The sequence below is a fragment of the Pteronotus mesoamericanus genome, unplaced genomic scaffold (genome assembly GCF_021234165.1).
Source record: "Pteronotus mesoamericanus isolate MK-2021 breed Mesoamerican mustached bat unplaced genomic scaffold, CSHL_Meso_final scaffold_85, whole genome shotgun sequence".
Classification (NCBI taxonomy): domain Eukaryota; kingdom Metazoa; phylum Chordata; class Mammalia; order Chiroptera; family Mormoopidae; genus Pteronotus; species Pteronotus mesoamericanus.
In genome coordinates, this window is record NW_026555329.1 from 46,170,869 (window position 1) to 46,183,154 (window position 12,286).

Sequence of the window (12,286 nt, forward strand, 5' to 3'; positions counted from 1 at the left end):
TTGTTTCTGGAAATATGAAATACCCACATCACATGATCACAAGTAATCAAGAGCAACCCAGAAACTTTCCACAAGCAGAACACATCATGCTGTGGCTTCTTTTTACTTCCAAGTTTGGGAAACTGGCAAGATGGGGTTGATGTGTATTCCTGACTTACATGAGCACCCAAGAAGTGTTCTTATTTAGAGGAGAAACACTATAGCTATATACAAGAAAGAAGCCCTCAGGGAAGCTCATTAGCACAGAATTACTGATTTTATCCAGAAACTTCAATGAGTAAGAAGTGCACCCTAAATGCAACTGAATCATCAATACAAACTGGTACCAATTTCAGGATAAGGGGTTTGAAGTAATGCTTCTTTTTTTTTCCTTTTTAATTGATTTTTAGAGAGAGAGAGGAAGGGAGAGAAAGAAACATCGATTTGTTGTTCTATACACACACACACACACACACACACACACACACACACATTCATTGGTTGTTTCTTATATGTGCCCTGACTGGGGATTAAACTGGCAACCTTGGTATATTGGCCAACTTGACGATGCTCTAACCAAGTGAGCTACCCAGCCAGTGCTGAGGTGCTATTTCCTAATCCCAGCTTCTAGTATTGGCTTGCCTGTTACGTTACATCCTGATGACCACTACATTTTAGTAACTGTCTATTAGCCAACCTCAATATTCTCTCAAATTGTATAGCTTAACCACTTACAGATTATTAACAAATGATCGTGTACTAAAAGGAGTGAGATGAAAGATATCAATGAATTAAACCCTGCCAAATTATATCCAGTAGAAGCTATTGCTATTACTAATAAGAGCTAACATGTTTGAGTATTCACTGCCCCAGCCTCAGAAATGTTAAGTAATTAACCCAATACACACAGCAATTAAGTGGTAGGAGTAGGTTCAAACCTTGACATCAACATTACTGCTTTGCTTTACATTCACCATTTGCTTTACATTCAACATTACACATGCCCCTTACCCCCACTGAGTCAAGTAAAGTTCTAGCAGGCCTGTGTACTGTGCAGGCTTATGCAATATCTACTGAGGCCCTCCCAACACCAAACACTGAATGGAAGGTGGGGGATGGCCTGACGAAAAGACAAATCCAGGTACTACTCTCAAAAACTTCTAACTTAAATATAAAAATTAAGTGTTATGATGAAGAGAGGGATGAATAAATGAAGCACAGGGAATTTTTAAGGCAGTGAAAACTATTCTGTATGATAATTTAATGGTAGCCACATGACATAAAGTATGTGTCAAACTCACAGAATGCACAACACAAGGAGTGAAACCTAATGGAAACTATGAACTTAAGTTAATAACAGTATATCAACATCAGTTCATCAATTATAAAAATGTACCAGACTAATGCAAAACATTCATAATAGAGAAAATTGTGTGGGGGTGGGTTGGGGGGTATAGAGGAACATTGTACTTTTTGCTCATTTTTTTTCTATAAACCTAAAACCTCTCTAAAATATCGTCTATTAAAATAGAATAAAAAATAAAATACAAAAAAGTTCTACTGTTACTCGGTAATTCCAAAAAGGACACAAAATTATACCCAGAGGAAGAGATTGGGGACAGACATAGTTACACTTGCAAAAAGTTTAAACACACACTGGTGTTAGGAAAAACACTTGTTCTATGCAGGAACAATATGAACAAAAGTAAAGAGCCCCTCAAATTAGCAAAAAGCATAGGTTACAGATGATACAATATAATAGGTTGCATATCAAATTGGAAAGTTCGACTGGGGTCTGATTTTAGAAGTAGCTGGGAATCACAGAAGGTTCTAGAGGAGGGATGTGGAAAAAGCAAGAGTAAAAAGATTAATGTGGCAGGAGCATGTCCCATGAAAGAAAACAGCAGAGACCAAAGGCAAGGTGATTGGACAGAACAGCGATCTTCAACTGTGTGCCACAAGAATTTTTAAAACATACAATTCCTGACTATTTACTCGGGAGCACTTCCCTTAGATTGTCAAGTTTTTAAAAATGACGATAACACAAAAATAGCCACCTGGTGTGAATGAATCAAAATTATACCTATGGCAAAAAATATACTTTTTTGTCAGATCAGCAGAAAAATGTATTTTTTGGTGTGCTGCAGAATTTTGGTAATTAGTTTATGTGTGCCAAGAGATGAAAAAGGTTGAAAATCACTGGGATAGAAGATTGCTTTAATTGTCCAGGCATGAGGTGGTAAGGTTTTAAATAGCACAGTGCAGTAGCTAGCCTAAAGGGACACATGGGTGAGTAATTACAGAAGAAAATCTACCAGGACCTCAAAACTGTTTTGTACATGGGAAGCATGAGAGGAAGGGGTCAAAGGTGACTGTGCGGTTTCAAGCTTGGGTGACTGCAGGAAAGGTGATATACGCAGCCAAAATAAAAATACAGAGGTTTTCAGGGTTCAGGGACACATGAGTTAGGAGCTCAAGAGAGCCAGGGTTCTTAGGAGAATCAGGTTATTAGTAAATTGGTTTGAAAATGTAAAAATCTTTTTAAAAGAATAAAATCTAATTGTAAGATCGCACAACCACCCTATTAATGAGTATGACTGACCTGGAAGTAAATTGTTTACTCCAAAAAAATAACAAGAAAAAGGACAAGAATATGCTGTTTCTAATGCAAAAACATACAATCAACAGTAGTTTTCAAAGTTAAAAAAATCAAAATAAACTCTCTTAAAATTATCTTTCCTATTTTCTGGCTTAAGAAAGCATTCACAAGGAAGGCAGAAAAACTGATTCGTTCTTTCCTTAAGGTGTGTAAATTTAGTCACATTTGGGATTTGTGAAACATTCTGAACTATTTTTCAGAGTTCAGCAAATTCAAAATTAGTTCTGCCAAACATTTTTCCCTTAATTTCAAAACTTAAGTGTACTTCAAAAAAAATACCCATGATCCTTCTGTTTGGATTCACAGCGTTTAAGTTATCCACCGGATTTTTCCCTAACAATGGCTGACATTTGATAAGCTCCTACTATGTCAGATGCTTTTAGAATGGTGCAGGCATTGTCTCACTTAATCCTCCTGAACATATATAAAGTGGGTGGAGCTATTATCTTGGTAAGCAGATGAAGAAACTGAGACTATGAGAAGTTAATTTCCCATGCTCATGCAGCTAGCCCTTGGTGTTGCCAGAACTCAGCCTAAGCTTTCAGATACCAAAGCCAGTGAGTGCTCCTAACCAACACCCTACAATGTGAAATCTATTTTATCTGTCAATCCTTTCTATCCAACTGTCATGTGTCAAGGAACAGCAGGTGGCCATGAAAATAGGGGTTGAACATCTAAAGGGACAAGTAACTGAAAACTCACAACCTACTGTCTATATGGTGGAAACTACACAAAATTGAGCTATCTTATTCCCAGCCTGGAGACTAACAGAAATCACAATTAATACCGATGTTTTGGACAGTTTAAAAGCAAATCACAAGGCCAAGAAGTAACCAAAAGTTCAATGGGAAAAATAACATATCTCCTTATGTTTTTGCAGACCATCCATACCATTTCTCCTTAAAAACCAAAAAAGAAAAAAAAAAAAGAAAAAAAAAAGGCTTTAAGCAGAGGAGAACCAAGCCCTTCTTTTTCGAAAGAAATCAAAGGGAACAAGGAACTTCCCCTCCATTATTAATCTATCGACTTTGGTTTCATATTGCATCACCATTAGCATAATCATTTCAGCTGCCTATCACTTTGAGATATGTTCTCAATAACTATCAGACCAGATAAAAGATCCCAAGACCACAGCCTACATGCATTTATTATTAGTTTCTTTCTTTTTTAAAGCAGAGCGGTAGGTTAGTAAGAAATATCAGACAGTGCAGAGAGAGTGAAGAGGTTGGTCTGCTTTCCATAGAGACAGCACCTGGGCGAGTGCAAGCCAGACAGGCACTGGGTAACTCTGTACTCAATGAGGAAAAATAATTAAACATGGGCAAAGGAGATCATAAGCCAAAAGGCAAAATGTCATCATATGCTTTCTTTGTGCAAACTTGCCCAGGGGAGCACAAGAAGAAGCACTCAGATGCTTCAGACAACTTCTCAGAGTTTTCTAAGTGCTCAGAGAGCTAGAAGACCATGTCTGCTGAAGGGAAAGGAAGATGTGAAGACATGGCAAAGGTGGATAAGGCCCTTTATGAAAGACAAATGAAAACTTACATCCCTCCTTTAAAGGGGAAACAAAAAAGAAGTTCAAGGATCCCAATGAGCCCAAGAGACTTCCTTCGGCCTTTCTCTTGTTTTGCTCTATCAACCAAATATCAAAAGAGAGCATCCTGGGCTATCCACTGGTGGTGCTGCAAAGAAGCTGGAAGAGATACGCAATCACATCGCTGCAGATGACAAGCAGTCTGATGAAAGAAGAAATATGGAAAAGATATTGCTGCACAGTGAGCTAAAGGAAAGCCTGATGTGTTAAAAAGGCAGTTGCCAAGGCTGAGAAAAGCCAAAAAAGAGGGAAGATGAGGAAGACGAAGAGGATGAGGAGAAGGAAGATGAAGATGATGATGATGATGACGACGACAACGACGACTAAGTTGGTTCTAGTGAAGTTTTTCTTTCTTGTCTATAAAGTATTTAATATCCACCCACGCTCACAGTATACAACGCACTCCTTTTAAAGAAATGTGAGACTCTGTAAGATTTATTTTTAAATTGTACAGCATCTTTTCCTGTATAATTAACACACTACCAAGTATGTCTTCACATAGTCCTGTCCTGGTGGTATTTTCAGTAGTCACTAACCTTGCCTGCAGAATGGGAGCTGTAAATTGGTATGAAAATTTAAAGCAGGTTCTTGCTGGTGCACGACACAAATTAATAATATTTGGAAATGATAGTTCTTTCATCTTCAGTTGTCTCTGATGCAACTTATACAAAATAATTGTTCCACTAACTGAATACCACTCTGTGATTGCAAAAAAAAAAAAGTTGCAGCTGTTTTGTTGACATTCTGAATGATTCTAAATAAACATAAGTTCTTATTAAAAAAAGAAATATTATTCCCCCAAAAATATATTCATAGGCCAAAGATGAGACAAAACACTTCAACTTGAAAAGTCAGTATTTACAAGTCACAGAAGAAAATTTTATAGAATAGTGAGAATGTTTTAAAACATTGGAAGATCTAGATCTAAAAACTTTTATTATTTTCAAAACATAACATGTAGCTTAGATATCTATACCAGAAGCAAAAAGATTATTAAGGCATTTTACTAATACTATTAACATATTACCAGTTTTTTAAGTAAACAGTAACACTTAATATCTAAGTGCATACTTTATATGTGAAAGACATCATTTTAGATTCCAAAAATGGTCACTTAATCACTATCATAGTTAAAACACATTCAGAAAACTAAATGTCTTCTTTTTTGTCATTTATTCTTAGTAAATAATACTAAAGCTTAAAAGCTAACTATGGCACAAAAATCACACATTGTAGCTCCTGTAAGAGTACTCAATGCTTTATATACAAAAATCAACTAGGTTTTTTTTTTTCTCATACGAGATTTAGAACACAATTTTTCATTTGTGTTATTTTAAATTTCAGCATTAAGAGGCAAATGCTTACATAAAATGCTGTTCGAAGTTTTTGAACCATATATTTTGGTTGTGTGTGTTTAAACAAAACTCTATATGAATGTTATTCTAGGAGTAGATACTCAGCTGAAAAAAGAAAGAAAACAGATCTGTAAGGACATGCAGTGGAATGTGCATGGTTTGGCTGGAAGGCCCACAATTAGGTACAAAGCTCTCACAATCGGATATAAATTGGAGCACATAATGGCTGGAAAGTCAATTAAGTCAGTCTAACAGCACCAAAAATGAAACATTTTTGTTTGTTTTATTTTAATCATGAAATTGCGGGCAGGAGAGAAAATTGATATATTACATTAGTTTGGTTCTTGGTCTGAGCTCATTGTTCATTTACAAATTTTTGAATTTCAGATCTTTGTAAAGGAAGGATAAGAACCCCCCGGAAACAGTAGCAACCAGTACTACCCACTATAGGATCCAAATTATTTTTGTTTCCTTCTTGTGAATAGCCTCAATACTGGTATCCAAACACTTCTGAAATGTTTGTAGAAAAAAAGAGAAAGGGAGACAGAGACAGAACAGATGAATGGACCAATGACTATGGCAATGACAGCCAGCACACACACAGTGTGCCAACCTTTGAAAGTCCCAATCCATGAGCTCTAAAATCCAAATGCAGCACAGGACCAAAGCTCAAATACTAGCTGTGTGATCACTTCTGAGTGCAGAGAAAAGCATGCAACCAGGTAGTAGCTTGCAAAACAAGGAAAAGGCTGGGCCATCCCACCCTCTGACCATGATTCTGGAGCTGTAAAGAGACTATGAACTAGTTAGATGAAACGAGCAGATGACTCTCAAAAAGGTTATTATAACTATTAGCATTGCCTACCTAAAGCAATCACCAAGAAAGAGGTTTGTATTTTTTTTTTTTTACTTTTCCCATCATTAAATTCCTTTGCTGGTTTTCCTGGAATCTTTGAGTAGAGATACAATCCATGTTTAAACACAACACTTCCATTTTTCTTTTATTTGAATTGGGTCTTTATGTTATCCCAATATAAAAGTAGTAACTCCCTTAGAAGAAACAGGAACACTGAATAAATGGCCAGAATTACCAGGATTTCTAGGACAGCTATCATTTAGGCATGTGCCCTGCAAACCTGACTAATGGGTGCTTGCCCTGAAAACAGACAGGTTTTACACATATTTATGAGGGCATGAGTGCTTCAAGGGTACAAGCTGATCAGGGTAGGAAGCCAGTAGAGTTTGGTTAAGTTTTTTCAGACTGTAGGACTAACTTTGTAAATCATGACCGCTCCTTCTTTGGCTAATGCTCTTGAATGGTTTCCTGGCTGCCACAGGCTGGTTAGGTTACCTCTGTTCCTAGTCACCCTAAATGGGTTCATAAGGGCAACCCACAGTCAAAGAGTGGCTGAAAACCAAGGTGGCAGTAGCACCAAGCACCTCCTAAGCATGTGTGTGGGTGTGGGTGTAGGTATGGGAGTGGCAGAAGCAGCAGAACCTTCACGAAAACAAACTACTGTTGTTACCATGCTGAAATTCACAGAAAGGACAGTGGTTCATACCACAGCATCATCTTCTACCAACACACACTCATTCTCACCCGTTCTCTCAAGTACATCCCCATACCCTCATACATATTCACACATACACACACAAGCTATTGAGACAACCAAAAGTTAATGTTTCACATAAAGCGTAATACAAAGAAAGTGCTTACTCCTTTAAAATTACTATTAAAATTACCACATAAGCAACACAGCATGGACTGATTCTACTTCTGAAATAATGAATTTGTCTGTTACAAATTCCAGGGGGCGGGGGGGGGGGAACATGTAAGGGTCACGTGATTTTTTTAAAAGGAAAAGTTATGCCTTCTGTAACCACATTGAAAGAATAACGCAAATATTTGGCTCAATTAAAATAAGCTCCAGTTCTGACTTGAAACACCAAAAATAAAGTGAGAAATATGGGTATATTTTCATATGTATGTAAAGTAAGTGCATTATTTTAACAAAGACATAAATATATCTCCCTAAGGATCAGTTCAAAACAGGACTCATTAGCCAGCATGTTTAACACCAGCAGCTCTTCTCACCCAGTCAAGCTGTCAACGCACACTGGTAACATAAGAGAAGGAGGGCACCTGAGCAGTACACAGTCACCATGGATAAGGATGGGCACAGAAAGCAGGGGTAGGCTCCTCAGTATATCAGCTCAGGCAGTGCCACAGTCATTAACAGGAAGGTGCAGCTTGTTTACTGCGTTTTTGCCCTTAGAGTCTATGGTTCTGGGCTGCAGTTACCTTCCAAAGCAGATTCTGATTCTCCAATTGCATGTAAAAAATTGTAAATCAACCTAGTAAAATCTTTCTTGGAATAAATAAAATATAAGTCCACTGGGAGGAAGGTAGCAGGTTGGCTCAGGCAAATCTGCATGCCCAGATATCCAGTGTCCAGGAATGGAAGCACAGCCCAGGCAGGGAATTTGGAAAAGACGAGTACAATTCAGGGAGGCCAGGATGGCTATTAACTCTACAAACTGCAATGGCAATAATGGCCTACACAGTGGAAAAGTAGGGAAAGAAAGTGAAGGAACCACTGACCTATGCAGTCTGTTTTTTTCCAGAAGGGCTCTGGAATTCATTTTCAATGCTCTATGCTTGAATTGAAATGCCTCTCAATACTTTGCGTAAAATATTAATATAGCATATAGAAACAGTGGCTCTAGGATATCTGAACACAAATTAAGTAAATTAAATTTTTATAAGCCAACAGCAAAACCTGTATCTCAGATACTAATGTTTACCTTGAGGCTCAACCATTAACAACTTCGAAAATCCTTTAAAGTGGACTACTTAGAGTTGGAGGTAGGGAAATCCTGTCACTAATTTTGACAAGGCAACTTTTGTATTTTTGTAATAATAAATTTTTTGAACAGTATAGACTTTCCATGTATAATGGAAAGGATTCTGAAGTCCTGCCAGACTAATCAAGATGATTTCCAAAATGCCAAAACATGAGCTTTCTATAATAAATAACCTATTATATTTACATATCAAATTATAAAATTGGGAAGAAAACATGTCATTTCAGTGCCAAAATAGAGATTACAAAAGCCTGTCCATCCAGCAGGGATGTCCAAACTTTTGGCATCTCTGGGCCACGCTAGAAGAGTTGTCTTGGGCCACATATTAAATACACAAACACTAATGAAAACAAAAAAAATTCGTAATGTTTATGTATGATTTTGTTTTGGGCCACATTCATAGCCATCCTGTGCCACATGTGGTTCAGGGGCTGCAGGTTGGACTCCCCTGCTTGTACCCCACCCCACACTTCACCCCCGTTTGCTTTTTTTAGTCCGTTATAAAACAAACACTGGTCCAGGTGCAGATGCCTAATTCACAAGGAATGTAGAGAACATAAAAATGACTGCAGGTTTGGCTGCTGGTAATCCCCCAGGCTGCTCACCATTGGAAGTAGTGCTGGAGGCCACGGCTTTCTCACTGACATCTGTTCGAGTGGAGCATTTAACTACAGAACTCTCGACTTTTTTCTTCTCAGTGGTTGGGGAGCTGTGGGACTGGGCCTCCATGATGTCTTCTCATTACTTCAGCTCTCTGGTACCAGGAACACCTAAATAACACAACAGCACCATCAACTTCAATTAAGACTGGAAAAAAATTTTACTGAAAAGGCCACTTTGCCTGTCACCTGAGGAAGTGCCTACAGCTTTAGCAAATTCAAAACCTGGAAGACTTCCCTTCATGTTGTCTTGCAAAAATGCCTCAAAGTTTTCTTAACAAGCCAGTCAAATTCTGTCTGCATGTGCAAAAGAGGAACAGAGGACAACGTCCATAATGTGGGACTTGTCCCAAATTCTTACTGAGTATTTGTTATTAAATGGTCTAAAAATCTCAGTTTACAACTGTGTTTATAGTGTGAAGCCCAAGTGCCACAATATTCTTTTAAGCCACATCCACAAATGTCCCTTCAGGTGGCCAACTTTATAGAAAGGGGCATTAGGACAACTTTCCAAGCAGGAGAATGTTTTTAATTAATTAGATGTTTTAATGAGCATGTAACAATTTCTCAAATCCAAACCCTACTCAAAGTTCTGAATCAGAGGATAATTTGGATGAAGAAGCCAGTGATTTTAGCTTCCTCTCACTGAAATATCTGAATTGCAATATTCTTCTTAATCCTAATTTATTGAAACCATATTCTTTAAGCTTTCTTAAAATATATCACCATTTCAATTTGAGTTCTATTTTTTAAACAAAGTTACTAGAACAAAACACTCAAAATCCCACAGAAAATCAAAAGACTACAAACAGCAAAGACTGGAACCATTGAAAATATACTAAAACTCTGCTAAAGGCAAGTTTAGTTAGTCTACTTTCCACTGGCTTCATTCATGTGATGATATTCACCCTCACTCATCATTCATCAATTTTCTGTCAATTTGGTGTCATGTTCTTTTCGTTTTTTTGCAGTCATGCTTTACACCTGTAAAGGCTACAAGGAAAGATGACAAGTACCCTCTATGGAATGTTTTCTTCAAGCTGTCTAGATTATAACATTCATGGTACACATTTCTTCAACTGAATCACCTTGCTTCTTTTCTACATTTAGCAGACAATGCCACTGGGTTCAATCAAAACAACAATTAGTGAAATAAAATAAGCACCTGTTTAACCAGCAAAAAGAGTTAAAATATCAGATTAAGTATTTTTAGTTATCCTTAACTCAGATTTGCAAGAGAACAGCAAATTCTTTCTTTATTATACAAGAAATCTGGAATTCAAGTAACTATAAAAGCTTAAGACCCAGAGGAACTGTAGTACCAGTTTTTCCACTAACTTCCGTTTCTTTTCCTTCATTATCCAGTGTCTTTCACTGAAAAACATAAAAGCTATTTAAGAGTAGCTTTTCTGGAATAAAAAAGAACAAAGAAGAAACACAAAGTTAAATTTACATATCAAGTGTAAGATCCACTCCAAATTTAGAAATACCCCTCAAAAAGCCAGTATGAAGGAGCTCAGAATGTCTTTTCTCAGCGCTGGCCCTCTGCACAAGGCCAGGGAGAGGCCTTGTTTCTGGTTACCTGAATGGAATTGTTCAGTGCCTGTTTTCTCATCTGTCATATGACAGAATCAAACAGTGGGACTTAACCTTGGGGGGAAGGAGTACAGTCCTCTTTAAGAATATGTTAAAAGCTTTGGAGCTTTTCCCTAGAGAAGCTCCAAATATCCCTAAACACAAAAGTGCACCCTTAATTTCAGAGGGAACACAGGCCCTCCAAACATTTCAGTGAATCAGGATAAAGAACCCTTTAAGGAGAAATTACAACCTCAGAATGATTCTTTAATTTTTTAATACTCACCCAAAATTGATTTAAAAATCATCTTTAAAATATGCGGTAAGATCGATTAATCCCCATCCACAGAACTATTCATCAGAATGGTACAGGAGCCACCTGAATCTGCCCCGCCACAGTGCTTGTGAAACATTCAGATTGCGGGGTCCAACTGCTGGTAACTTGGAGGGTGGCACCAGGGAACCTGCACTGAAACCAGCACTAGTGATTATGAGGCTCACTAAAGCCTGAAGACAACTGCTCTACATAATTTTGTTCATTACTATGTACTCAGTGCAATAGGTATCCATTTAAGTCTTGGCTGACTGCATAAACTAATCAGCGAACTGCACCCCAACTAAATTCCAACAGCCTGCATGAGCCTAGCCCAACACCCATCACAATGGTGAACTCTTGGTCTGGAATCTTTGCTGAAAATCCCTCCTCCCTGCAGGCAGTAAGCTCGATGAGAACAAATCCTTAGCTATCTTCCCAGCTATTCATACCCCTAAGAATGTATACTGAGTAAATAAAAGAATCTAGTGATGAACCCATGACTCAGATTCTGCAATGTCTTGAATCTTAAATGCCATTGCTTTAACTACATAATTTTTATACCTACAGTGTTTCTTTGAAAACTGGCAAATTACATAAAAACTAAAAACTTTAACAGGAATATTTAGTTAATCAAAACATTCCATTCTCAACCAATTTGGATAAAAGGGCATTTACTATTTTTGTTTCCCTCAAAACACCCAGTTTCATTGGCTGAATATGAATGGAGTTTATTAAATTCAAACTGCGAACAGAAACAAGCCAATGGGCCAGAAAAACCCATGAAGAGATGGAATTCCTGGTAAGAATTCCATCCAGCCTCTTCTTTATTAGATAGAGCTACTTAACAGTAGTGATGGGACAACTCACAAAAGTTCCTTGACAAACTTGGTTTTTGGAGTTGCTGGTTTTTACCCAAGGAAAAGACTTCATTTTAACAAAGCAATAAACATTCCAAATACTCATCACCACGGAGAGGGGTTCATGTGAGAAAAGGTAAAGCCCCAGGCACTGACTGAAATCACACTAATTAATGGTCGTAGAGAATACTAATTCCTATCCTCCACCTCTCCTTTGAAATGAATTTTTAAAAAATAGGCCCTTAGTCACTCAAGAGTCTACCTCCTTCTTCTATTTTGACAACTTATTTTTTGGATCTCATTAGTAAGTAACTAATTATTTAAAAGTGTGGTTTGTGTTTGAAACAGGGCTATAAAAATGGCAACTTGCCAAGGCAGACATCTGCTTCCTGTATATCCTTATAAATTATATCAGCTTATTTTACTG

General features: G+C 37.5%; 1 protein-coding gene across 1 annotated transcript in view; it reads right to left on the reverse strand.

The window, feature by feature from the left end:
• GLI3 (GLI family zinc finger 3) overlaps nucleotides 1–12,286 on the reverse strand; it is a 290,930-nt gene that overhangs the window by 266,973 nt on the left and 11,671 nt on the right. Inside the window, exon 2 of the mRNA XM_054564330.1 lies at nucleotides 9,058–9,222. Within this exon, the coding sequence (XP_054420305.1) occupies nucleotides 9,058–9,181 (124 nt within the window). The 5' untranslated portion in view covers nucleotides 9,182–9,222. The remainder of the gene's footprint in view (nucleotides 1–9,057; nucleotides 9,223–12,286) is intronic.